Source organism: Siniperca chuatsi, linkage group LG16, assembly GCF_020085105.1.
Source record: "Siniperca chuatsi isolate FFG_IHB_CAS linkage group LG16, ASM2008510v1, whole genome shotgun sequence".
Lineage (NCBI taxonomy): Eukaryota > Metazoa > Chordata > Actinopteri > Centrarchiformes > Sinipercidae > Siniperca > Siniperca chuatsi.
In genome coordinates this window covers 14,838,527-14,866,357 of record NC_058057.1, presented here as the reverse complement: position 1 = coordinate 14,866,357, position 27,831 = coordinate 14,838,527, and the positions used below count along the sequence as shown (strand labels likewise).

General features: G+C 40.2%; 2 protein-coding genes across 10 annotated transcripts in view; one reads left to right on the top strand and one right to left on the bottom strand.

The window, feature by feature from the left end:
• LOC122862869 (disheveled-associated activator of morphogenesis 1-like) overlaps positions 1–22,663 on the top strand; it is a 49,753-nt gene extending 27,090 nt beyond the window's left edge. For 3 of the 4 annotated variants that reach the window (XM_044168678.1, XM_044168680.1, XM_044168679.1), the window contains exons 3-26: positions 3,776–3,865; positions 8,132–8,203; positions 8,812–8,906; positions 9,432–9,765; positions 9,877–9,987; positions 10,132–10,235; positions 10,692–10,758; positions 10,863–10,980; positions 11,649–11,787; positions 12,019–12,077; positions 12,198–12,385; positions 13,189–13,500; positions 13,591–13,698; positions 14,645–14,674; positions 15,029–15,126; positions 15,227–15,311; positions 16,264–16,370; positions 17,156–17,244; positions 17,561–17,729; positions 17,959–18,066; positions 18,163–18,223; positions 18,350–18,481; positions 19,773–19,943; positions 20,816–22,663. In XM_044168678.1, the coding sequence (XP_044024613.1) occupies positions 3,776–3,865; positions 8,132–8,203; positions 8,812–8,906; positions 9,432–9,765; positions 9,877–9,987; positions 10,132–10,235; positions 10,692–10,758; positions 10,863–10,980; positions 11,649–11,787; positions 12,019–12,077; positions 12,198–12,385; positions 13,189–13,500; positions 13,591–13,698; positions 14,645–14,674; positions 15,029–15,126; positions 15,227–15,311; positions 16,264–16,370; positions 17,156–17,244; positions 17,561–17,729; positions 17,959–18,066; positions 18,163–18,223; positions 18,350–18,481; positions 19,773–19,943; positions 20,816–21,028 (3,060 nt within the window). In that variant the 3' untranslated portion in view covers positions 21,029–22,663. The remainder of the gene's footprint in view (positions 1–3,775; positions 3,866–8,131; positions 8,204–8,811; positions 8,907–9,431; positions 9,766–9,876; positions 9,988–10,131; positions 10,236–10,691; positions 10,759–10,862; positions 10,981–11,648; positions 11,788–12,018; positions 12,078–12,197; positions 12,386–13,188; positions 13,501–13,590; positions 13,699–14,644; positions 14,675–15,028; positions 15,127–15,226; positions 15,312–16,263; positions 16,371–17,155; positions 17,245–17,560; positions 17,730–17,958; positions 18,067–18,162; positions 18,224–18,349; positions 18,482–19,772; positions 19,944–20,815) is intronic. The other variant, XM_044168681.1, reaches the window with a different exon arrangement.
• A 396-nt stretch (positions 22,664–23,059) lies between these two features.
• Positions 23,060–27,308, bottom strand: LOC122862870 (trans-L-3-hydroxyproline dehydratase). Of its 6 annotated transcripts, none has more exons than XM_044168688.1 (6): positions 27,179–27,303; positions 25,877–26,366; positions 25,636–25,805; positions 24,795–24,897; positions 24,454–24,591; positions 23,060–23,299 (listed from the first exon to the last, which is right to left on the bottom strand). In XM_044168688.1, exons 2-6 carry the CDS (start codon positions 26,352–26,354, stop codon positions 23,205–23,207), a joined length of 984 nt encoding a protein of 327 aa, XP_044024623.1. In that variant the 5' UTR covers positions 26,355–26,366; positions 27,179–27,303; the 3' UTR covers positions 23,060–23,204. The 6 variants fall into 6 exon arrangements, with proteins under 6 accessions (XP_044024623.1, XP_044024620.1, XP_044024617.1 ...); XM_044168685.1 differs by having other exon boundaries at positions 24,775–24,897; positions 27,179–27,301; XM_044168682.1 differs by lacking the exon at positions 23,060–23,299 and adding an exon at positions 23,995–24,145 and having other exon boundaries at positions 24,393–24,591; positions 27,179–27,308.
• Between the last annotated feature and the right edge of the window lie 523 nt (positions 27,309–27,831).

Here is a 27,831-nt window from a genome sequence, read left to right as displayed (position 1 = left end):
TTAATGTAACATCACAAACATTAACTCATCGTTTGCTGCTGCCAAGTCAAGAGATAAACAGCGTCTCTGCTATTAATGTTCAGGGGAAATGTTCAACGTATCCGGTGAAAAAACAGGCTCCTGACTAGGGTCGGAACCGATACCGGTACCTGGAATTCAGTACCGGTACCCAACATTACCTTTTTTTGGTAATTTACTCTCTCTGTAATAACAAAAATATAATTTCAGTTGTAAAACAAAAAAGTCCAAACTTCTCAATTTCAACATTATTTATTTAGAACATTTTACCTCACTGCCTCACTTAAAGTTTAGTCATCCATGGAGGGTAAATGAACTTCTTCCTGCTGCCTGCAGGTGTGCTAACGTTAGCTGTGGCTGCTGTGGGGGACTTGGCTTTCACACTATCAAACACGGCACCCTCTTTAGCTTTTAGATATATTTGGTGTTTGATCAGGTGTTTCCTCAGGTTAAACGTGTTGCCTTGGCCAGCTTATACAGTCAGTGTTTTCTGCCTCGAGTTTTGAAAAGCATAACCACGCTTGCGACTGCTTTCAACTCGCCATTGCCCTGACTCAGTAGCCCCTTTTTTACAAAGAGATCCCGCAATACTGCCGTAAAGAAGAGCCGTCATTACGCCTGCTTTGCTTTTTTTACACTGAACCAACTCTACTACATGCGCTGCATGGTGCTGAGAGTATTGTAGCGATAGCGATGCCGCACATTTCCCAGCATGCACTGCCTAGTACTGAAAGCAGTTTAAGTTAGCTGCCTTATGTTCCAAAATGCAAATGTTACTTTCTGTTAGTGTTTGTAATGTGTCTGCTCAGAACATGGTGGTTTATGTTGGTAGTCATTTTTGTGCTGGTTTATAGTTTTAAACATTAGTGAGGTGGCTGTTACATTTCTTGACCCCAGCTGTAGTTTCCTTCTCTGACGCTAGTTCCTGAGAGCGGCGTCTTCTCCTCAGTTTACACAGTTTGCTACTGTAGTGACGCCAACATATTAATACAGGTCTTTCTTTTTGCATAATGTACTTAAAGAAAACAGTTTTATATCAGTTCATATTGGATAACATATATGCCGATGCTGATATATCTGCAGTAGGCCAATATCGATAAATCAGTGGGGCTCTAACCAGCATGCTGCTGTAAGTATTCTCTAGTGTACCAAATGTATATAAATCTAGTCCCCAACAAATGCATTTATTACTCCTTGGGTAATGTTTACCAAAAACTACAGTACCCGGCTGTTTTAGGAAATTATTTAGCCTTTTTAAAAAATATATATATTTTTGAGACGTTTCAAAAGGTTTTGATTTAGTTGGTCTTGGGGCTGAGTGCCACAGACAGGAAAGTAAAGTAAACAAGTATTGAGAGACAGACCAACACATTGTTAAGGTTATGGCTTTTTATGGCATTGAAAATTATAGAATAACATCAGCCTTATATTTCAAGAAACCTTTGTTGAACCAGTTTTCTGTTTTTCTTATTAAGAGTGAGACAGATCTGATGGAAAAGATAACTGTTCAAAAGCAAAGTTATTCACATTATCACAATCACAATAATTATATCTAGTTGTGTATGATGAATTTAAAATAATTATGTTTAAGATAATTGTGTTGTAATTGCTAATCAGTTGATTGTTGACCACTTTCTAAAACTTTGGAGTGGTCCTAATCCTTTTCTCACATAGCACATACAGTAGTACATAGTGTAGCGTGGAAAGACAGCTCTTTGTTTAGTTCATATAATAACAATTTAAAACCCTATGAAATCTAAAGACCATCCTGCTTATAAATGAAGGAGATTGGAATATAAATATTAACACTGAAATACTTGGAACTAAAAATCTTTTTCTTGAATTTACAATAGAATTCAAATATTTGTGTTTATAAAATGCATAACAGACATTTCAACATTTTATTAAACTCAGAAGATGCCTTTAAAATATAATCCTACCTCATTGTTTACACTGTTTCATTTTAAGACATTCACAAACAAACTGTCACTTTCTCACAGTTTACACTGTCTCGTGAGTAACGGGGCCAGGCTGCTATTCTTTCTCTGTCTTATTGTCACTTCTAATTTGTCGTGCTCTCCTCTCTCTCCTGCTTCGTTTTCCTCTCCAATGGTTGCCACAGTAATCTAAGCATGACATTTTCGCACATCAATAGGCCTCATTCAGGAACTCTTAATGTCTCTGCCTCCTCCATCTGCTAATTGCTTGTTTTTGTCTACCACCCTTTTATGAAGACATAATTGAGTAAGTTGAGTGTGATGACCAGGAGGCTTTCAGTTGCTCTGTTTACCAAAAGAAAACAGCCACGTGCTTTTCTTTTCAGCCAGTATGAGCCACCATGTGCTTGTATAATCGGAATGGGCTTGCTGGAAAAAGGACTCATGTTGTGGAATAAGTTGGGGCCACCTGCTCTGTTGCAATCAATTAAACCCGACCTTTGAACTCGAGATTCATTTGAAGAGTCAAGGTAAAGCTTCTTTTCCCATCCTACATTCAGAGAGAGAGAGAGACACTCTCACTCGCAATCAAACAGAACATTAATAACAAATCTGTTGCAGTATAAAACACGTAGCTGCACTTTATGATGTAAAGAATCAATAAAACAACAACGACAACTGAATTAGTTGCCTTTTTCAGTGCTAACTAGTAAGTACATGGACCTAATTCATGAGATGAATCAATAGTACACACAACCATTTTAGGACATTTGATCATTGCACATATTGATTCACAGGGTGAATTGATGGCTTTAGCAAAGAACATCCTCGAAGACAATTTCCACAATGTGCAGTTGCCATAAAACATTTAGCAGTCAATCGGTTGGGTAAACCACGTTAACTTCTTAATCTCCATTTATTGCTTAAATAGCAACTAAGAAAGAGTAAACCTGTTTAGACTTGTGTTCACACTACCTGCTATGTTGTCCCCTGGAACTAAATAGATTAATTGCCTCCTCACGAGTTTTACCACCTTTTTCACATGAAGCTCATTTAAACATAATTGCCTTACGCTTTGACTAATATGGATTAGAACAAATTAAAGCACAGAAAACAGATCATTTTCAACACAAATCTACCATTGACTGCCCTTAAATGCTATGATGTAAAATGCTTAAAATGCTAATATCCGAACCCCTACTTAAATTTCAGTTTTATGCTCTTGACATGTAAAAGCACAAATTAAAACTTGCTGATAAGTTTTTCAATTGCATTTAGATATTCTCAACATGTTGAAATGCTCTCTGGCATTTAGTAACTTCCCAGCAGCACCCTTTGTGTGCCTCTTATGATGCATGTTGTCTCCAGATGTTTGTTACCACATGTCGAGCAGACAGACCACGCCTTATCTTTCTTCCTCCGCATTACTCACACGTCTAAAGCCTGCAAAGACATCTGATTTGATTCAGGGTCATATTAAATTTACGGTGATATCCCACTGATCATGAAGAGATTTAGCACAAACCGATCTCGAACCGAGAGCAGAGCTCTGGTGCCACTACTCCTGGCACATGTTTTTGTTTTGAGGAAAAACAGAATTGATTTATGTGGATATTTTAAAATATGCAGATTGATGGTTTGATAGTTTGATAGTCTGCAGTCTGTGAGCTATGTTTTTAGAATAATGCTCTCTTTTGAATCATTAATTAATCATTAATAAAGGATTGTGAAGATCTAATAGTTAGAATTTTCCCTCTTCCTTAGAACCCTCCTCACCAATATTTCTTAACCTTTTCTGCTGTTTTTTCCCCACTTTGCAGGATGAGCTGGACCTTACAGAGAAACACAGGGAAGCCATGTTCGCCCTGCCTGCAGAGAAGAAATGGCAAATCTACTGCAGCAAAAAGAAGGTAAAAGACTCTCACTGTGCTTTATGTCAAACTCCACATCAGGCTCCACAAGCTTGCTGCCGACTGGTTGCTTTTGCTGAATAATATCTGCAAATATCCTGAGCTGCCAGGTTTGTGTAATCTCCTCCCTCATTGATTTGTTGATACCTGAAGCTGTGCTTGTTCTAAAGCACAGACCACGAAACCTTTGCGTCACTGTGTTTCTCCAGCTGTAGAATGAACGTGTTGTCTGCATACTGTATCTGTGGAATGCAGGTGATTATTTTTTTCTTCTTTGATGTCAGGTATATACAACTGCCTATGAGATGAAAACAATTAAAATTCAGGACATAATATATAGTAATCATTTAGTTCGTAGCAAGCCATATCCATTGGTGTCTGTGGTGAACTGATGCCTGTATTTGTGTCCTGAAGGTATGGTTAGAGGTTTTGTTTTTTATTATTTTTGGAGACATTTTTTTTTACTTTTATTAGATGATACACAGTAAAGAGCTGATTGTAAATGAGGTGAGAGAGAGAGAGAATGACATGATGACTTAACAAGGGACATTACGATTACATGATCTAGCATCTTAAACCCCTAGGCCACCAGGATGCCCCAGTGAAACTAAGCTTTTATCAATGCACATCATGCCCACAAAACAGTATAAACTGCCTATAATGTACTGTAATGGAAGGCAAACATATAATGTACAGAGAAATACCATAACATTTCAAACATACCACTCCAGTACCAACTAAACTACTTTTAATAACTTTATTCCCCAGTCTGTTATGTATCTCTTCAATTACAGTCACTTTCCTCATCACTACATAATATCTGTACTTATATGTACTTAAGTGGATGTTATGCAAGATGGAAATATAAATAGGCATGTGTAGAGGGAGTAAGACAAAGGCTAAATTCAACCTCTTCCATTAGATAATCCACCAACAGAGAAGGCAGTGTCAGGAATTATAAAGTACTAAAATATATTGCAAGACTGAATTCACAAGTAGTATCTTGTTTCAATTAGTGCATTTTTCCCAGACTATAAGGTTCTTGTCTCATTGTTTGATTGTCCTCCCTGATTCAAAAACAAAGAAGCTTGGCAGATTTCCTTAAAGGGAGGATTTTTTAATCATGCAGTCTCTTTTTAGATAATACACCTGTCCCATCAAAGCATTCGTGTAGCCATAACATAGCCTACTCTACCACTGTGTGATGGCGTCATATTTCATTATGTCTTGTCTTCATGATAAAAGGACTGTCAGCTGTTCCTCCTTTCCCCTGTACATTAATTCCTCCTCTGCATGCAGGAAAACACAGATGCCTGCTTTAGTTTAGATCAACTGGAGTTGAGCTTTCCAGCTAGTACTGAATGTGCCCTCGTGTTTTTTTACAGCAGTATTTCTCAAGGCCATAGGAGTGTGTAGGATATCCTGTCCTGACTAATATGCAGACAGGGCATACAGATTTATTAATCTTTTCCTACATCCGGTTACAAACTGGAGGTGAGGAGTATTGGGATTTAGTGTGATGGATGGATAGTTTGCATGTCAGTGTACAGTATATATTCTTAGTGACCTTTTTAGTGACATTAGACATCAAATGTTTTCGACCATCCACAAAAATCAATGTCATTTTGTGTGATTTTTGTAAAATACTCTTCTTTTAATGGACTTGGAGAATCATTAAAGGAATAGGAACATTTTAGGAAACATGTTCTTGCCGAGAGTTAGATGAGAAGATTGACACCACTCTCATCTCAAGACTTTTCACATTTTTACACTACAGTTTTTGTCTGGATTAAATAAACAAGATATAACATGTTTAGTGAGCTTTAGAGGTGCTGGTAGGTGGATTTTGTTACCTTTGGACAGAACCAGGCTAGCTGCTTCCCCCTGTTTCCTGTCTTTATGCTAAACTAAGCTAACCGACTTAGCTGTAGTTTCATGTTTACCATACAGACATGAGAGTGGTATTGATCTCCTCATCTAACTCTCAGGAAGAAAGCAAATAAGCATACTTTCCAAAATACTAAACTGTTTCTTTAAAGATTTTTGTGTCAGCCAATAATGTTTTATTATTAATTTATGGCAACAACTCATTACAGATACAGAAATGCAGAAATAGTACGTTTTGAGTATTTTTGAGTCAATGAATATGATAAGAGGCCTAACAAGCTACATCACAAGCCATGATGAATTATTCCTTTTTGGCTGAAAACTCAATTTGTTTAAGCATTGACGCCCTTATGGCTGACTTTGGCTGCACACAGCGTCCACTAGCCAGCAGCAACAAGGCGAGTGATGGAAATGGAAACAGCACGGTGTATGCTCCCGTTTCTACTGTGTCCCAATTAGTGGTCTCATTAGGAGTAGTCTCGGGGCCCAAAGTAGCCTCATAAGGCGTTTTGAAAATAAACCCCAAAATGTTGCTCTGCCTCTGTTCAACGTTCTAGGGATCGTGCAGGGTTGTTTCAGTGTTGGTGTGAAGGTGGAAGAGGATTTGATGGAACCAAATCTTTATGTGCAGCGTCGACCTGCAGGGGGGGGGGCGGAAGGAGTGACAGAAAGACATCAATATTGCTGACTCGGCAGCAGGCTCTGGCCCTGACCCAGACAGATACAAACTGTGTGGGCGTGGGCGTGTGTGTGTGCGTGTGTGTGTGTGTGTGTGTGTGTGTGGAGAGAGAAGAGGCAAAGGAAGCGGTCGGTTGTCCAAGGCAAACAGGAAGGCTTCACTTCCACAGGTGCAGCTTTTGTGTGTCTGGCGAAGGGGATGATAAGGAGGAAGGTGGGGTCATTATCAGGGCACCGGTGATGAGGGAGCTCTTTTTCGCCAGTCGTTTCTTGGCTTCAGAAGCCGGGAGGAGATAAGTCAGTCAAAGCAGCAAAGCTTTAGCTGTTTGGTTTGGCCAGGCACCTGAGCTGATGAAATCATGCTGCAGAGAATCAATCTTCTTCCTCCTTCTTGTCAGCTGTCTTCAAGGCTACATCATCTGCCAAGAAGCAGATTTACTGATCTGGTTGTTAGCAGAGATTTTGCAGTTAGGTTTCAAATTTCATTAAAAAAAACAAACTTGAGAGCTGTAACTTCTCTTTCAAGCAGAATGTCCTTTCACCCCTAAATAACTGAGATTGATTCCTGTTTCCTAATGTGTCTTTGATCTTTACTTTCTCAAATGTGGAATAAATAAACTCCCAGAAGTACACTCCCCACTTTTCTCTCTCATCACGACCCTAAATAAACTGGAGACATCTCAGCGTTTGAAGAGTGCTGACTTCCAAGTTGAAAGATGGACTCTTTAAGATACAAAAGGAAGTGGTCCCACCTCTGCGTCTGCTCCGCTAATGGACTGAACTTCTTCCAGCACCCGCCTGGTCAAGCTGGCACCAGTCTTGAGTGGAACAGCAGGATCAGACCTTCCTGTCGCTGCACGATCCCTGCAGACCAGCCAAGGCCCACAGTTTCTGTCAGGGCAGCCAAGCTTCTACAGGCCGCTTTATTAACTGACGCCCAATTAGTTTCTGATGGTCACAGCTCGCTTGTGCTTAATGGAGCGAGAGTTAAAATTAAAGCCGGGGGGGCCTTTTATGTACAAGCCAAGTTCACGGTCAAGTCAATTTCTCCTTAGTGTTCTCCCTTGAGTTAGAAAATTAAATAATCTAAGAAATGTCTTGCAGTTATTTTTTTTTCACTTGTAATACAAACGTGCCTGTCAGGAGATTAATCCCAGCATAAATCAGGCCACATTCTTAATCCACAGTTTTAACATTCATTTGCTAATCTCAAGATTTTCTCAAGCAGCTGTGCTCTCTTTTCGGCACTTCTCACCACCTCCTGAAACTCAGTGAAGCTCTTGATGATAAAATGGGCTGGATATCTGTGTCGCCCTACTTTGAGTTCCTGCTCCATTTGTGGCTTTTGGCTATTTATGCCTCGGACCTTCTGTTGCCCGTGTGTTTGTTGCTGTTTCTGTGTTTCATGTCTTTCAAAGTTCTCCATCTGGGTTGCAGTTCCACTTTGATGTATTCAAACATGTGACATGAACCAAATAACAACTCGTCCCCTCATGTGACTTTCTGAGATATTTCCTTCAAGACCAAGTTCTTATGTAACATTTTAAAATTCCAATCACTCCCAGTTAATCATAGGCCAAATACATCGTTTTCTAATTCACTCATCTTATGTTCTGCTTTTCCCTTATCTTTGTGTGGCATTCTTTAAAAGCAAAGCCTACCTTGATCTTGCCCAGCATCATTCATTCTCTGTTTTTTCAGGAACAAGAAGAAAACAAAAGTGCAACTAGTTGGCCAGAATACTACATTGATCAGCTCAATTCAATGGCAGCTGTAAGTAATAACATTAACTTTATTTGTTCTTTTTTGGATATAGAAATGGTTATAAAATAGTCCTGAAAGAAGAACCCGTCCTCTGTTGCTGCTCTTGAGTTTTTTTTCTTCCCCTTATTAATGAGTTTTTCCTTATTCTTAAAACCGTCTGAGACAAATCTGTTATTCTGGGCTATATACATTAAACTTGACTTTCAACTAAATTATGCTAGTAGTGAGCCAACAAATAACATACTTTTTAATTGAAAATGATTTTTTTCTTCCATTCTAATAGAAACACAATGAGTCAAGTCGAGTTTATTTATATAGCACACTTCATACGACAGGCGTATACTTCATGTCATTAAATGATAGAATACTATGATTGTGCACATGCGGTCCGCCACATACTGTATCTTCCTCATTGTTTGGCAGTTTGTCATAATCGAAACCAAGAAAAGCTTTTTTGCTTTTTAACTAAATCTAGTGTCTTGCCTTCTGGGAATTAATTTTCCATGTGACCTGTACATCTTTGTAAATCAAATCAAAATTAGCTTTATTTTGGCTTTGAATTGTTACACAGGCTACTGATTCATATCTTTCTAATGTTCAATCTTGTTGTTGAACAGAGGAAGACGCTCCTTGCTCTGGAGAAAGAAGATGAGGAAGAGAGGAACAAAACCATCGAGAGCTTGAAGACGGCTCTGAGGACACAACCTATGAGGTGGTCAAATGCTTCCCTCATCTCTCTATCCCATCTTTGTTATCTCCTTCCTGCCTTTTACGTATAATATCATCACATCTCCTCTCATTTAATCTCCTCTCACCTTGTCTGTCACTCTTTTCAATTCCTCACAACAGTTTGCAAACAAGTCCTTTAAGGATTAAACACCCATAAAGGTCACTGCAGTGTTGGTTAAAGATTTTTCCTTGATGTGAACGTACATTAAAGGAGACTAGGGAATTTCGAGAACCTGAGCTTTTCACTGCACTTTAAAAGCAAATGTCCTGAGTTACTTATTACATTTACTGAAGACAATTCAGTTATAGTACAAAGAAATAGAGACTGAACAAGTGGACATACATAAACATACACACATTTAGCTATTTGGCATGTGATACTACAGCTTTACTCCAGGACATTTGTGCATTATAATTACATTTAATATTAAAACTAGTCTTCACACAAGCACCGAGATCAGGTTTTCATTAAACTAAAATGATTTCTCTTTGCCTGCTCTCCTCTCAGGTTCGTGACTCGTTTTATCGACCTGGACGGCCTGACGTGCATCCTAAACTTCCTGAAGAGCATGGACTACGAGACCACAGAATCACAGATCCACACGTCTTTGATTGGCTGCATCAAAGCTCTGATGAACAACTCGCAAGGCCGCGCCCATGTCCTCTCTCACTCCGAGAGCATCAACATTATCGCTCAGAGCCTGGCCACAGAGAACATCAAGACCAAGGTGGCGGTGTTGGAGATCATGGGTGCCGTGTGTCTGGTGCCTGGTGGGCACAAAAAAATCCTGGAGGCCATGCTGCACTACCAACGCTTCGCCTGCGAGAGGACGCGATTTCAGGTGGGTGGGAGCAAGTCAAGTGCACAGTTTGTCTTTTGCAGACAGATATAGTCGTTTAAAAGCAACACTGTGTAAAGATATTTACACCTGTAATGACCTGTCATCCCTCAGACACTTATAAATGATCTGGACCGGAGTACGGGGCGGTACAGAGATGAGGTCAACCTGAAAACAGCCATCATGTCCTTTATAAATGCTGTGCTGAGTCAAGGCGCTGGAGAGGTGAATTATACACTAGACATTTTTTATGCTTCCTTTCACACTAGAAGGTCACCATGTCCCTTGGCCACTCATACAAGAGACTCTTTAAAAGATTGTTTGCATCCTTTTTTTACTGCTAATTTATCATTTATTTTCCAAATATAGACAAGTTTGGAATTCCGTATCCACCTACGATATGAGTTTCTCATGTTGGGGATCCAACCTGTGATCGACAAGCTACGTTCTCATGAAAACTCCACATTAGACAGGTGAGATGGAACGGGAAAAAAGGTACTGTCTCAATCCTAAAAGGATCCTGAAAGAATTCCCTTGCTCCAGAGTGGTGCCAATCAATGTTAGTTGACCAGAAGCTGAACAGCATGAAATCAAAGATATAAGGGATTAGTTTGGTCTCGGAGTTAGATTAAGAAAACGTTTGTCTGAATTTATAAATCTACAAAACCTTTTAGTCATGCATAAAAACAGAAAACAGTCTTACCCAGAAAAGGCAATAGTAGCCTTTAAACATGTCTGTTGTTTTACTCTTTCCACCTCATGTGACTGACATCAGTTTAGGTGGCAAGACAACAGAGATTGTACTGACCTAGAGATAATGTTTTTGACTGTGTATTTCATATATCTTTCTAAGTAAAACTTGAAGTATATAAGTGCATCACGTTTGCAAGCTGCCTCTCTAATCCAGTCTTTTCCTCTTACACGCTCAGGCATTTAGACTACTTTGAGATGCTGCGGAACGAGGATGAGCTGGCTTTGTCAAAACGGTTCGAGTCGGTAAGGAGAAAAAAACATAATTTCCTATTCTCGCATTATTTGTGACTGTAAAATATTTTGCAGGAGATATTCATGGAGCTGTTGTTTTACTTCTTCTCCTCCAGGTACATATAGACACAAAAAGTGCCACCCAAGTTTTTGATCTCATTCGCAAGAAGATGAACCACACCGATGCATACCCGCACTTTATGTCTGTCCTGCATCACTGTCTCCTCATGCCACGTGAGTGTTTCTTTAAATGATTCATTACTGGGCTGCAAACTATAGAACATGTTTGGACAAATACTGTCACACAGAAATACAGTTCAAAATCTTCTGTGCTGTAAAATGTGATTAAAAGACGCCACTGAATTTAAAATATGTTGAAATATATAATGGCTCCAAACAAGGTAGTAGTATTACTCCCACAAAATACACAGTAAATCTGTACCTTCTGGTTTCTGGCCAGAAAGATAAGCATATTGACTTTGTCCAGATTAGTCGGTCCAGAATTTGGATAAGCACATTCCCTGATTTGACTTGAAAACAAAGAGCCACAAAACAGCTACAGTAGCCTTTTTCTTTAATGCTCACCTTCCCCTTTATGTGGCTTTTTATGAGAGGACATGTTGTCCTCCATGATGGATGCAGTCTCACCAATTAGTAACAGATACGTGTCACCTTGTTGTAACCTGTAATTATAGTGCAATTATAGTGCCTCTCTTTGGCTCATCGGTGTAATTTTGGAAAATGCCTTGACACATCGTTCCTTTGTTTCATCATAATCAAACAGCCACTGTGGATCTGTGCTTTCTGAGATAATAATGGAGATACTAATCCTAATCACTGAGGTGAATAGTAAAAATCCGGCCAGCAAGCTAATGGGAAACTCTCTCTCCCTCTCTCCTCAGACAAGAGGAGTGGTAACACGGTGCAGTACTGGCTGCTGTTGGATCGTATCGTCCAGCAGATGGTCTTGCAGAATGACAAAGGGCACGACCCCGACGTCACACCACTGGAGAATTTTAACGTGAAGAACGTTGTCCGGATGTGAGTCCTCTGATTTCCCCTAAACAGACACATGAATGAGTACATGGAACAGATTACTCGACTGTCAGATTAAAGAATGGAGAACAGTGTTGTGTTTCTTGAGAAGTTAAAAACCCATGTGCTCAACCGTGTTGGTTCAAAAATAGCTTCCCTTTTTAAGTTCAGAAAAACAATCACTGGAGTTGTTCATGTAGACACTGTAGTTAATTGTGTGTGTCATCCTTTCTGCAGGCTGGTCAATGAAAATGAGGTCAAACAGTGGAAAGAGCAGGCAGAGAAAATGAGAAAAGGTTTGTAAGACTATAAATGACTTAAATAGAATAAGTTTGTTAAAGGTGGTTGCCAAGTGAAGTCATGTTTTTAGTAAACTAAATATGATGAATATATATCGCTGTGACTTCCCATCACAGAGCACCACGAGTTGCAGCAGAAGTTTGAAAAGAAGGAGCGTGAATGTGACGCAAAGACTCAGGAGAAAGAGGACATGATGCAGACGCTCAACAAGATGAAAGAGAAGCTGGAAAAGGAGAGCACCGAGCACAAGAATGTCAAACAGCAAGTGGCCGAACTCACTGCCCGACTGCACGAACTCAGCACTGTACGTGTCCTTTACATTCACTGGCTCATGTTATAACCTTAAGACAAAACCCTTCAGATGTTAAGCTGCCCTAGATAAAAAGCTGAAATGTAAAATTAGAAACCATTTCACACTTCTGTCTCATTGCATATTAATTTGTTACTTTATGTTGTTGCTTGCTCGAAACACTAAGACTAATAGTAAAATTATTATGTCACCATAGTACTAGTTATCCATCAATGAAATAGAAAAAAACAGGGCCATTCTTGTACAATGTATAAGATTTTGACACCTAAAATAATTATTAAGACAGACCTGAAACATGAAAAAGTAATGCATTAAAAACAGGTTACCACAAAAAGTAATTTAAGTACTCTACCCCCAGACACTGCTATTCTAGGACAGTGGTTCCCACCCTTTTTGGTTTATGACCTTTTGAAATGACCCCATGTCACACGTTGTATTATTATACATGGGTGGTGAGCAGTTCAACCAAAGAGTGATTATTTTTCAGATTGTTTCACTTGAAGGATTTTTAAAAACCTGAAGAGGGGAAAGTATGCAGTATTTGAATAAAAAACAAAACAAAAATTTGAGATTTTTTTCTTTCATATCTTTCTTTAATCATCTTCTGACCCCTCAGGTTGGGAACCACTGTTCTAGGACATAAAGCATCGTTAGGGATTTGTACAGAAATATAAAATGTTGAATTCTTTTAAAGTTTAAAGGATAAAGCTGGCGATATTCTATATTTTTGTTATGCTCAACAAATGTATGTTATCGTTAATATTAGAAATTCTGCAACATTTTAAATCTCCCTGCAGAGACAGGCAGCTGTTGTTCCTGGAGGCCCACCCCTCGCCCCCGGTCCCCCCGGTGGTCCTCTGCCTTCTCATCCCATGCCAGCGTTTGGAGGTATGTGCCCACCTCCCCCGCCGCCGCCTCCTGGGGGCATGATGCCTCCTCCACCTCCCCCACCCCCTCCTCCAGGGGGACCCCCGCCTCCTCTTGGACGCCAACCCATCGGGGGTGTCCCTCCCCCGCCAGGAGCACCCCTAGGACCATCCCTAAAGACAAAGAACATTCCCCAGCCATCCAATGCACTTAAATCCTTCAATTGGTCCAAGTTAGCTGAGGTGAGAACGGTCGAGTCGGAAAAAGACCTGAATATATTGATGCTTTGTGTTCAAATATGTGATAAAAATGCCTTATTCTCCTCTGCTCAGAATAAACTGGAGGGCACTGTGTGGATGGAGGTGGACGATGCCAAGGTTTTCAAAATCCTGGATCTGGATGACATTGAAAAGACCTTCTCAGCCTATCAGAGACAGCAGGTACTGAGGACGATGAAGTTCATCTTTCAAACTCACCAAATGTCGCCGTTTAGAGTCAGAGAGGGGGACGGGGGGCAGATTGGTTGGATGGGTGGGATGGTTGGCTGAGGGCTCAGCTGGCTTGCATTTCTGTTTTGCAACTTTTGATTTCTCAAGCAAAGTTAGAGAAGGGAGAAGGGGAGAGGTCAGATCATTTACAAAAAACAAGTCAGCCTGAAGTCAAAAAAGTAGAGGGAGATATTGCCAGATAGATTTCGGGGTTTATTAGATGCAAAACGTTCATGCTTGAATCATCTTAAACGGCGTCTTACATTTGACTGGAATGCTATTTTTGCTATTTTTATTTGTGGTTTTGATCATTCTGCCATATATGATTGAAAGTGCATGAGTGAGCTGCTCAGAATCTGCTATTTTCTTCTTGTGGCTTTAGCTTGCAGTTCATTTAGTTACTACTTCTCCATAATCAGTAGTGTCTTTATTAGTTGTACCGAGGAGAATGAGCATGCTCAACCCCATCAGTGCTTAAACATGACCTTCAGCATGTCCAACACACATAATAAGTGTGTAAAAAAAAAAAAAAAAAGATTGAAAATGAATTAACTGGAAGTGTCTCTGTTTAGGACATTCAACAACACAAAGACAACATTCACTAAATTTAGATCCCGATTTGATTAGCCTGATTAGTTTAAACAGAAAGATGACAAAGCTAAACACACTCGACAGATTTCTTATGTGCGCAGCATGTGAACCATAAGCACGCATTGATCAGCTGAACAACCACACGTCTCACTGCCGCTCACTTCATTACTGATGGACCCATTGTCATCTAAACGCTGAATGATCTTTGATTGATTTTGCTGTTTGTTTTTATGGGCTGCAATCACGTAACTGCTTTACTTATTCTAATGAGTGCTTACGTCTTCCCTGCTTCTTGCCTGCATTTTAGGACTTCTTTATGATCAATAACAGCAAACAGGTGAGTGCACTTACAGTACAGTAGATATGCAGCCTGGAATTTTTGTCGCTCCTTGTGGATTCAGTCAGACTATTTATATGTAATACATCATGTCCTGTTGTACTTTTAACTACATCTTCTTACTTAATGTGTGTCCAACAGAATATACAACCTGTGAGACTTTGTGTGTCAATGTTTACATGTACTCATGAATGTGTGTTTTCAAAGCCTTTGTACTGTATTTTCTCTAGTTTGTGATTTTAGGGCATGTGTCATTTTCGTTGTTGTGTGTCTGTTAGTGACCGTAACTAAAACTAACTAGTTCATGTTAAAGTAGCCTGTTGCACTCTAACCTCTTCATCACTTTCCTCACAGAAAGAGGCAGAGGACGACACGCTGAGCTCTAAAAAAGTCAAGGAGCTGTCAGTCATTGATGGCCGTCGAGCTCAAAACTGCAACATCCTCCTCTCGCGGTGGGTTTATTTCAGCATCATAACACAAATATTACTGACACATCACAGGCTATGATGTATTTTTAATGGACTCTTGTAAAAATGGACTCTTGTGCTGCAGGCTGAAGCTTTCAAATGAGGAGATCAAGAGAGCCATTCTAACCATGGATGAACAGGAGGACCTTCCCAAAGACATGCTGGAGCAGGTACGTCATCAGGCGTCCTTCGTGCAGCAGAGAAACCTGGTTACTGTAACTGGGGTAGGGGATTAGAGAAACCTGATTTCCCCAGGTAGATTTCTCCTGGAGAACTCAGATTTCTTAGCGATGTATACAAGTAACCAGGTTTTTAATCACCTTGTTACATGTTCGCATGTGCAGGACTGCAGGTACAAAGACTTCAGACAGGGAAAGTATCTGTGAAAGTTGACCAGCAGGAAGATAAGATAAATCATCTTATTCAAAATAATTCAATAATTCAAAGTAAAAATGGAAACTAACTAAAAGAAACCTCTAGAAGTCTAAATAAGTTGGTTTCTATTGCTGAAGATTTGACTATTTGTTAAATTCAGACACATTTGCACTGTCACTGTCCAACACACACACCAAAAATCAGGGAGCGGTGTATTGTACTACTACAGTTAAAATAAGTAAGCCAGGCTTCCAAAATAAGGTGGAGGGTAGGAGAGAAATATGATTACTGACCTGCTGCATGTATACACCGATTTATAGTATCCAGGTTACTACAGTGCAAGTGTAACCTGAATTTTTAAGTAACCTTAGCAACAGCACTTGAAGAATCAAATGTGCTTTCATTTAGTTACTGGACGTTTGCCATTCTCTGCAGAGTGAAGTAACGCTTGTCAATACGAACTTCAGAATTTTATTATGTTTTTGGAGCACTTGCAAAAATGTGTGCTAGGTGGCATACATTGTGTTATAAATCTGATAACAGTATTTTTGTTAAGGAGAAATGTTTCTTACTCTTGTATTGACGAGAGACAGTGAGATGCTGTAGCAGAGATTCAGCCCTGTTCATCTACCAGTATATGAAGAAATGCTGTGAGACAGCATGATAAATCCTTCCACTGTCTTACTGATGAATAAGTACAGATGAATGTGTTTTAAATAAGTAAAGAGTATTTTCCTGCCCCATCAGCTGCTGAAGTTCGTCCCAGAGAAGAGTGATGTGGATCTTCTGGAGGAGCACAAACATGAGCTCGACCGAATGGCAAAACCTGACCGCTTCCTCTATGAGATGAGCAGGTACTTTACTCAAACAGTTTTAGTTTCTCATGTGTTACCTTTTTTTAATTCTGCATTAAACAGGTACTAACCTCAGACCTGCCAGCTTCAGGTCAGCGCAGCACTCTGCAGATCAGATCTGCTGACAAACAATAGCCATTGTTTCCTCTTAGTCAGAGCAGATAAATGAAATGACACATGGGTTTCTCCTTGGCAGGGAACAATAGCTGTCTGTGTGAATCACTATTTCTAAATTGTGTTGGAGAATAAATGAGTCTGTAATGTAATAACAGTATTTGTGTTGGAGTTTTGTTTAAAATAATAAAAATTAAAAAAAGTGCTGTAAGATAAAAGGAACAAAGGAAACATGTCACAACTGAGAAACTAAAGTAACTGACACTCTGCGTCACAATGACAATAGAAACGTACCCGTCAGTTAAATGCAGAATTATACAATTCGGTTTTTTGTTTTGTTTTTAATGATTTAATGTAGTTTGGCAGTTTTTTGTCATTCGAGTTTACTCAGTACAGAATGGACTGGAGGACAGATGTCACTGTGGCATTCATTAGCTGCAGCGTCAGTGGTTTATAAGCTGAAATCAAAAACGCAGCCAAAAATAAGCTTCATTACCACAACTAAAACTTTATATGTGCCATTTAGTAAGCACACAGGCGGCTCACTTTATTCTGCTTAAGCACAATGTCCATGTTTGTGGCTTTTGTCTAAATTTTGGATTTCCCTGTTTATAATTTATTATTTTTGTCTATTTTCGTCCTCTGACACGCATTTTCCATTCTCTGTCCAGAATAAACCACTACCAGCAGAGGCTGCAGTCTTTATACTTCAAAAAGAAGTTTGCAGAGAGGATAGCTGAGATCAAACCCAAAGTTGAAGGTGAGAAGTCTCATAGTTTCATACACCAGTGATATTAGCTCAAACATTTTTTAATATAAAGAACTGAAAATTAAATTTGTATTGTATTTATTTTGACCATGTAAAGCCATCTATATTTAGTAAGAAAAGTATTCTCTCTCGAAGCATCTCTGTAGCCTGACAGCCTCTAAAATTCTTAAAATTCTAAAGTTTTATATTTTTACCTTTTTATATTTGCCAAGGCAATGATGTGCCAGCTGCCTAAGTCTAAAAATAAATTAGTCAGGCACCTTTAATTACCATAAACATTTATTGTCTTTATGTTTTCGTGTCTCAGCTCTGACCAAGGCATCTAAGGAGATTTTACACAGCAGAAACCTGAAGCAGCTGCTGGAGGTGGTGCTGGCCTTTGGAAACTTCATGAACAAGGGTCAGAGGGGGAACGCTTACGGCTTCAAGGTGTCTTCACTCAACAAGATTGCTGATACCAAATCCAGTATCGACAAGTAAGAACATTTTTCAATTGTAACATCAAAACTTTCAGGCAGTAACAGAAAGAACGGCATGAAATATATAAAATTCACATCTGGAACAGGGAATGTGATACTTATGAAACTCCATATGGTTATTCATATCTGAAACTACATAAAAAAAGCAATATATTGCACATTGGACACATTCACTGCCTTGAAGGTTGGTCCACCTCAGTGTGTCTGTTCGTCTTTGTGTTTGCAGAAACATCACTCTCCTGCACTACCTGATCACCATCCTGGAGAAGAAATACCCCAAAGTCCTGATGTTCCAGGAGGACCTGCAGAGTCTCTCAGAAGCAGCCAAAGTCAAGTAGGTGGAGCTGTGGAAAACCTGCTGCCTGACATGCCACTGCTTCTCTTGTTTGCATTCCATTTTGTATTAAACTTTTCTTTTCTTTCTCTGCAGCATGACTGAGCTGGAAAAAGATATCAGCAACCTGCGCAGCGGCTTGAAAAGTGTCGAGAGTGTGAGTCACAAAGATCTATGAGATAATACATGTTATATATTGGTCATGCGTTATACAGTGTTTAGCGCCGGTGCTCTGCTTTCAGTTTGACTTCAGTTTCCTCTCCTGGATCGTTTTCACTCGTAGGAGCTGGAATACCAGAAGAAGCGACCGCAGGAGCTGGGCGACAAGTTTGTGTCGGTGGTGAGTCAGTTCATCACTGTGGCCAGCTTCAGCTTCTCCGATGTGGAGGACTCTCTCACTGAGGCCAAGGAACTGGTAAGTCATTGCGGCTGTACGTGTGTGTTTGAGCAGACCGGACAGCAACACTATCACTTGTTGACACAAACGCTGAAAGCTTGCATCCCATTTCCGCTCCGCGCAGCTGTTTCTACACGCCTTATTGACCTCATCAGTCACCTTTGTAAGAAAGCGAACAGCAGGAGTGAAGTGTTTCCGCTTCCTGCCGCAGCACCGCTTACACTTTATTGGTCAGCCCGCTGGTTGCCATGTGTGCAGGTCAAGAGAGAAACCAGGAACAGAGGGTTAGCTATTATTTTACACCATTATGCATGCCCATTGTTTGGACATTGTGTGTCTCAATGCATCATAGTTTTGAGGGCCTTGATCATACCTGCCAACCTAACATGTCATTTTGTAAACGCAAACTTACTGTTACATTTTAGTGTGGGTGGCCCTTGTAAAAATTAGAGGCTAAAGCAAAAGAAGAAACTGGATTTTGCCACCATTTTTAGGGAAATGGGGTTTTTACTACTAGAAACCTGAGAATATTCACCTTTCTAGAGAGAGCTTGACACCCTGAAGTTAGATTTATGCATCTGTCCACATTTATTGGTGCAAGGCGGGAAGAGTTTTTTTCCCTGCCCCATAGTGTGTGTGCTACATTGACCCAAGAGCTCAGCTGGTCACATGGCAACCATTCGTTTCTGTGAATCATTTACGATGTCCCACAGTTAAATATTTGAGAGCGTTTACAGTGATCCTCTGCACTCATGATTGGGAAACAGAACAGGCCGACCCTTTAAACAGTTCCCTGCATCTGGTTTGTGTGTATGTAAGCATATAATAAAATAATTAATAATAATAAAAAAGTGATATTTTAGGCATTTTTGTCACAGAAATCGGGTCCCATTGGGGGAGGGGGGAACACCAAACAATTTAAGTAAGTTAAATGCATCTTTGCTCCACCTGAGTTTTTTGCGTGTCACGTACAGAGCTGCCGTTAACATACACATCTTAGAAGGTATATGTTCTCAGCATGATCTCACATCTGGATGTTCTCCTTTTTAACTTAGTGAAAAATACTCAACAAACACGTTGCCTTAATTTGGGCTCTGGCTCCAGTCTCTGGCCTCAGCTGTAATCAGTAGCCGGTCAGATCTGGGTTAACACGGGCTTCAAAGCCAGACTACTTGGTACCCTGCTCTTATTTCAAAGAGCTGAGACCTAATGAGTCTCCTGTAAACAGTCAAAGTTGGAGTAAAACATGGTTCTACTGTGTCCTGCTGTAAATCTAATCCCATGTGCCCCCTTCCCTTTGGTCCCACAGTTCCTGAGGGCAGTAAAGCACTTCGGTGAGGATGCCACTAAGATGCAGCCAGATGAGTTCTTTGGCATCTTTGACCAGTTCCTGCAGTCATTCGCTGAGGCTCAGCAGGAGAACGAGAACATGCGAAAACGCAAAGAGGAGGAGGAGCGCAGGGCCAAAATGGAAGCTCAGGTATGTGATCATTCCCTGTTTTCATATGATCCTCAACGAAAAGATAAGACACATGATAACCGTTATATAAAACAGTTATAGTGTATAGAGTATAATCTTTAATATTGTAGAAATTCTAAAATTTATTTTGAATTAAATAAAATATTTAAAGCAAAATGATGTAACTTTTGAAAGAAGATAAAAAACACAATCTTCCTTTTACAAATGAAAAGTTTAACCAATAAAATGAACCCTCGCTCAATTCAATACACTCGTGTTTTGCTGCTTTAGCCTTACTTGGGCTAGTATGACCAGCAGCTGTAGTTACAAAGTTACATAGTCTTGCTATGTCCTGTAGGAATAGTTTGACATTTTGGGCTGAGTGTTAGATGAGAACACACATATCTGTGTGTTTAAATATGAAGCTACAGCCAGCAGCCAGTTAGCTTAGCTTAGCACAAAGACTGGAAACAGGGAGAAACAGCTAGCCTGGCTCTTTCTGTAGGCAACAAAATGTACCTACCAGCACCTCTAAAGCTCACTAATTAACATGTTATATCTTGTTTATTTAATCTGTACAGAATCTAAAGTGTAAAAAGAGCAATTTGTGATCCCAGTCAATAGCTTTTGAGGTGTTGATAGATTTTGTTACCTTTGTACAGAGCCAGGCTAGCTGTTTCCCCCTGTTGCCTTGTCTTTATGCTAAGCTAAGCTAACTGCTGGCTGTATCTTCATATTTAACACTAAGATATGAGAGTGGTGTCAATCTTCTCAACTAACTCTTGGCCAGAAACTTCTCACAATGTCAAGCTATTCCTTTGGTGCAAAGGTTATTAAATGCTCAGGGAATTCTTTTTTATAAAAAACAATAACTTTTATTTCTGTGTCACCAGCTGAAAGAGCAGAGGGAGAAGGAGCGAAAGGCCCGGAAAGCGAAGGCAAACGGGGAGGACGACGGCGGTGAGTTTGACGACTTGGTGTCAGCGCTGCGATCGGGGGAAGTCTTCGACAAGGACTTGTCCAAGATGAAACGCAACCGTAAGCGCATCAACAGCCAGACCACGGACTCGAGCAGGGAGCGACCGGTCACAAAGCTCAACTTCTAAGTGGGGTTGAGGTCATCATCCTTGCTCCCCCCCCCATCATTAGTTTCCCTTGGGTCGAACTGACATGCACATTCCTCTGCACCCTCCTCCATTCCCACCCAGCTCGACTTCACCACTGCAGAGCCACACACAGCACAACATGTTTCATCCTCTGAGATTTTGATGTTAAACGGAGCAGAAGCCAAAAGTTGTTATTAACGACCAAATCAGATAATTCCCGCTGGAGAATCAGTTTCATCAAATGAAATGTTTTAAGAAGTTGTCGTGCAGGAGTTGAATGTTTTTCCCCGCCGGAGAAAAGTTTCCTTCCAGGTGTAAGAGATGCTCACAGCTGTTTGATAGGAGCCGTTCTGTGCTGTTTTTGTACGTCAGAGTCTATGCACAGAGTGAAATGTGCAGTCTCCTCCTTCAGAGCTTGATGCTCGATCCAAACAGGAAGATGATTCCATTAAAAACACAAGGGGCCATTTTGTACGGACTGATTTCATAGATTGAGAGGGGCTGCTTTCATACGCCTGAATTGTCCAAGAGATCATTTTTGCAGAAAGACTGAATCTGAACTTCCTCTTGACGCTGCCGTTCTCTTGCAGTCAGAACCATCACAGGACTGAGACGCGCCGTTGTTAGACAGACGTGGTTTTGACTGCAAGTGATGCAGCTGAGAAGCAGAGGTTTCTTTTCTATTCATCATTATTGACGTGCAGCATTTATATATCTGATCCCTGTATGTTTTATTTGAACTTTTTCCCTGTTAAGAGCTGGCCTTAACTCTGTTGATTTTAATTGTTGAGTGGGTACTCTTAAAGGCCTGGGCCTAATCTGCAATTTCTCAACAAGTGCAGACACTCGTGTCATAGATTACATATATCTATATATAAGGTTGTTACACATGCACATATAAATTCATAATTACTATGCTAAATGCCATTAAAACCATACCCAATCGATGCAATACACTTGTTTTCCCCCTCTGAAGGGAGTGCCCTCCTATAAGTTTTTATTGAATAGATGAAATATGTTTTCTGTACACTGGCTGGATTTACACTGCAAAAAACCAACAAAAAACCCTCATTTTACCTGATTTTAAAGTCTGTGTGATCCACACGTGGTGTTTTCATTCTTGTAGAAAACATCTCATGTGGACGTGAAACCTTTGATTTTAATTTGTCCCCTGAGCTGTGTGAATCCATCCAGTGTCAAACACCAACATTGGACTTTTATAATTTAAATATTGCCTTCCACTGTACAACGACCTGATGATAATAAATGGGAGAAAACAGTTATGAGTTTTTGTATTTAGTTAACAAGCACATGCACTTGAATGCATTCTTTTGCAGCATTTACTTTGGGTCAAAAAGTCATTTATTATAGAAATAAGTGGACATAGAAAAAAGGATGTAAGAATGTTTTTATGACCGTGATAGCTACCAGGCTCCTGGCTCCATCTAGTGGTCAGTACTGAACAGAACACGTGACCGCCACCATGGTTTCAACCCTCTTACATTTAATGCAAATCCCCTCCAAAAAGTCTGATGTTACAATCTGCAAATGTTTACACTTGAGCCAATTCTCAAACGTGAACGTTGTCAGCAAATACATTTTAAACTTCAATAAAAACTAACTTAAATGAAAAAAGCTTTTTTTTTTATTACCTCAAGACAATCATATGCTGTTCACTGGTTAATAGCTCAGTAACTGTTATTATTTATTGAAGTCATGTCACAATGGAGTATAAAGAATATATTAGTTAGCCTGGATTTGTTGTGTCATTGCTCTAAAATGTGTGAATTTTCTGCACTGCTGTAATTTTTTGTTGATTAACAGCTAGTTTCAGATCACATCATTTACTTTACTATTTACTTTGCTAGTGTATTAATTGAGGACAAGGTAATTCATCTCTTTCTTAAACCAGGGTAGTCTTCATGAGTGCTGGATAATTTCACCCACAATGAAATTAAAACATTATTTCTTAATTTACTAAGGCTAAATCAGGCCATAATGAACTCTTACAAAGAAAACAGAACATTTTGATACCATTTCTTCAACACAGTTTATTATAGATCCAATATTCTTGGAGAGCATAGAGATTTTGCATTGTTCCCCCCCCGTATAACCATGTTTATAAACAAAACCTGTAACTGAGGCTCACTTCAGCAGAAAACCATGTGTCAGCTTGTCATCTGGCTCCTGCACGAAGCGGGAAACTCCGGTGTAAAAAGCTCTGCCAGCAACTTCCACCACTACAGCCTTGAAGTCTCCACACTTGGTCTCCTGAACAGAAACACAAAAGAGAATCACAAACGCACCTCCATGAACAGAAGTTTGTAAGTTGTATTTATTCAACTTGATTCATACGAGGTGAAATCATCTATGAGCGATATATAGTAAGTAAGTGAGTGACTTGTTGAGTGACGACCTTTTCTGGTCGCCATATAAAGCCAGTTTAAATGCCATAGGGAAAGGCCACCATAAAATAGACATCTCCACAATGTAACTCTGACAACAGTCGTGAATTTGTTGGGATATAAGGACATTCCCTGATTCACTGATGGATGGATTTATATTGTAATATGTCAAATAAATATTCGGTGAGCCTACAGAGTTGCTTATTCAATGTCAATCCACTCGTCTGTTTAAGTCTTGAGGATCTGACTTTTTAGCTTAAGACACAGATTGTTGTGTTATATCGATTTTACCATCCAAAAAGGGATTTTCCTTTTTGAGGTCCTAAAAATATTAGTGTGCAGAAAATGAGTCTTTCATTCAGTATTAAAAAATCTGTTTAGTGCTTTTGATAACACAGCTTGCAGTCTTTCTGCAGTGTTTTATAACAAACTCTTAACACGATCTGATCTGCTTAACACAACAGTGATTCCACCTGAGGAGACAGAGGGAGGTTATCTCAAAGTGCTCCTGACCTTTGGTTAATGGCACATTCTGACCGTGACAGTCAACCCAGAAACCTTTCACCTATCACACCATCTTATCAGCACACAGGTAAGGGCGGGGCCAGGGGGTCTCTTTGAGTCTGGGTTTCTTGCTCCTGTGTGTAGGAGGGGTGGGGGGTCTTTTACATGTCTGTGTCCAGGGGCCCCTTGCCTCATAATCTGTCCATGGCTGTAGGTTATTTGAAATTAAAAACAGCAGCTATTTATTAATATTATTTCATATTAGAATATTTAAAGGTGTTTATCTGGCATTAATTTATTACACTGAATAAAAAACTTAACTATAATAATGTTTATTATTGCCAATAACCAGTACTTTAAATGTCAGTCTTAACACATTTCTACTCATTTTACAAATGTGTCCCCCTTAAAAAAGTTTCTAAACCCGCCCCTGCAGACGTGAGCCAACTCTGGACCTGTAAAACATCGAGCGTGAGGCAGCTTCCTCGGTGACACAGAAGAAGAAAACTCTGGTACCTCGACGGCTTTCCCTGTGAACTGGGATCCAGTGGCTCCACTCTGAAATGTCCTGGTCTGGTTCAGCTGGATGAGACCTTTGTGATACTGAAGAGCCACTCGGGCTGTAACACCAGAACCAGTAGGGCTTCGGTCCACCTGAGAAATAAGACCAGGTTAAGATAATACTAATAAACCAGACAGCTAGTGTCTGTTCTGTACTTCTTTAGTATTTTTCCAACACATCATCATTTTATTACACAAAATGTAAATGAAAAATGTTTCCCTCCACTTTCAGATATCTCTCCTTAAAGTGTCAAATGACCAGTGTCAGTAAGACACCTGAGCTTCTGCGAACACACAGGTATTGGCGGTGGGATCACAGGAATAATTATCTTTGCCGTCTGTGAGGATGGTGCCGTAGAGGAAGGCCAGATCATCACTGCTTGGGTGGTGCAACTTCACCTAGGAGAGAAAATGTCAAGGCTGTCAAGTAAACTGTGAAATCAACATACGGTATGTGGCCAAAGGTAATGTGGACAACGCCTTTACATACACTTTTGTTCCAGATGCTTTTGGTGTGGAAGAACCTGAGTGGCCCTGACCTCAACCCCGTTGAAAAATACTGTGTGAGCCAGGCCTCATCACCCAACAGCAGTGTCTACATACTTTTGGCCATGTAGTGGATTTGGGTAACACCAAACTGTGAAGTCGTGTGGTGCTCACACTTCCACATCTACAATCCTGCACTGCGTGTCACTGACCAGGTATCTTTAATTGTCATGTATCTTATATTCATGATTAGTAATGGCTAAGACAAATGCAAACTGGACTAATAAGAAAAAGTGGCATCTCATTAAAGCTGCACTACACAAGATTGGCCTAACCTGTAAAGAATAATAATGTTTTAGGAGTAACAAAGAAAATCAAACTCTTTATTCCACTTTCTTCAAACTGTGTGCCTTCCACTAAATCTAAATTATGGATGATATTTTAATTGTTGGAGGTACATTGTTTATTAGGAAAGAAATGCTTTTCATTGCAAATGCCCTTCTTTTAGATTCCATCTTGCACCTGTAATATTCTTCTTGTTATATTCAATATCATCACCATCACCACTACCTCTGCTGTTGCCAGTTTCTCTGTGTCTGCACTGAGAGTACTGTGTGCAGTGATTTCAGGTTGCAGATATGAACTTGTTACCTGAGATTTGACAGCGTTGGTCACCGCTGTGGCCGCGTCTACCAGATCTCGAGTCCTGGACTCGGTCACATCGAGGCCAAACCTCTGGGCGTTTACAAAGGCGTAGAAGGCTCCTCCGTAGCTGATGTCGACCGTCACATCACCGAACCCTTCCACTGTCACCGTCACATCTGGTGAAAAGTCATGCAGTTATAGTCCTGCAGAATGGACAAACACCTGAAAACAGTTTTGAGTGTCCTACCTGTGGCGAACGCAAACGCTGGCACACTGAGGAACCTCACTCCTCCTGTTTTACCATCAGAGTACTCCACGAACGCCTTCACCAGACCGCAGGGACAGTGTATGTTCACTTGGGTCTCTGGTGACTGTGGTTCTCTCACCAGTTTGTAGTCCACAGCGAAGCGTCCCAGTGCGATGACGGCGTGTCCACACATGGTGCTGTACCCCTCGTTGTGCATGAACAGCACCCCCAGATCAGCCTCAGGCAACTCGCTGTCCACGATCAGGGCTCCGTACATGTCATAGTGTCCCCGCGGCTCGTACATCAGCACCCTCCTGAGGTGGTCCAGATGTTCCCGCACATATCGGCGTTTGGACAGCACACTGTCACCTTTGACCTCTGGGTAGCCGCTGAGGATGACCCGTAAAGGCTCTCCGCCTGTGTGCATGTCGACCACTGAGAGCTCGTCTCCCTCGTGAGGTGGAAGCTGCATTTCCATCTAAAAACAGCACTTTAAGCCAAAACACAGACATATATTCACTATGTAACACACAATTCAGCAGAAAGCTGAACATGCACTTAGTTGCCAGTTTATTAGGAACACCTAGATAAAACTAATGTAGTCTAAGACAACAGTCCTGCAGTAAATCCTACCTTCATGAAGGTTATAATGTCCAGTTTCGTTGTTTTAGAGAGGTGATGATTTAACTTTATGGTCATTTTGGAGTATGCAGTTTGTGGTGCTGTTGAACTGTATTGAATTATACTGACAAGTGTTATTATTATTTTGTCCACCCCGTTTATATCAATGAGGGAAAGCTAAACACAACAAATTATACTTCTCTTGTTGGTTGTTTTTTATCGTAACTGTTGAAACTAAACAGACTGAATGTTTTTACTCCCGAAGAAAACGGTTGTATCATTTTGACAGAAACTTCCTGTACTTTATTGGTAAGGAAAACTGTCTGTGGCAGACTCCACACTAATTTCAATATTAGCCTGCTGTGACTGAAAAACACTATTCAGGTGGACAAACAGCGCTTTGGATGTTGTTGGTAACTGTTTTTCAAACAGAGACCAAAACATATTTTACCTGCAGGAGTTTGAACAGGATCAAGTATTAGACACACTGCTGCTTTCTCTGCACGCCCAAGCTGGATATTATTATCACGGAACCAATTATAAAGTAAAGATTTATTTTTAAAAGTTGGGAATGCTCGGAGGACGGAGGAAGTGTCATGTGACCAGACTTTCCGGTAAAATGCTGCAAAAGGCCAGCGCCAATTCAATTAGTACAACACCAGAAACGATTATTACATTTACCTGCTTTAGATCTTCTCTTTATTTTGGGATCAAACTTCTGCAGCCTTCCGTTTTTTAAATTTCTCCTGTGTATACGTGTTTCAGTTTGCAAAAACACTAAAATGAGACACATGAGCCATCTAGTGTTCTGGAGGACTGCATAAAAATGAAACATTCAATATACTGTATATGCATTCATTTCTTTATGTAATAAAAATCCAGATTTGTGGAGTGCAAGCCATTCTTTGCAGACATGTGAAGATGTCGGCTCTGCTAGTGCCAAAAGTGAACAGTTTGGCACCTTTGTTGCATATCATTCCTCATGCCCTCTCCACATGTCTCCATACACTGAATACAAATCATCTTTTAAAAACAGAAGTAACTGGAGGGAAGTCTGGTGGATTTAGAGGCTCAAACGTTTTCTGTTTCAGAAGGAACAACTTTCCTACACAATAAACAGCACAGTGGCCTTACTGTACACTTACTTATTTTGACCTGTTTGCAACAACTGTTCATGTTCACAAATACTGCTTTGACTCACCTGGATCAACAAAAACACACACGTGAAAGATAAAAACCAGTCTGCATGTTAAATAAAGACTTTTTTTGTTGCATAACAGAGGAGACTAAACAGCAGATGGTGAGCAGGCATCAGTTTTCATTATTCATTTCAC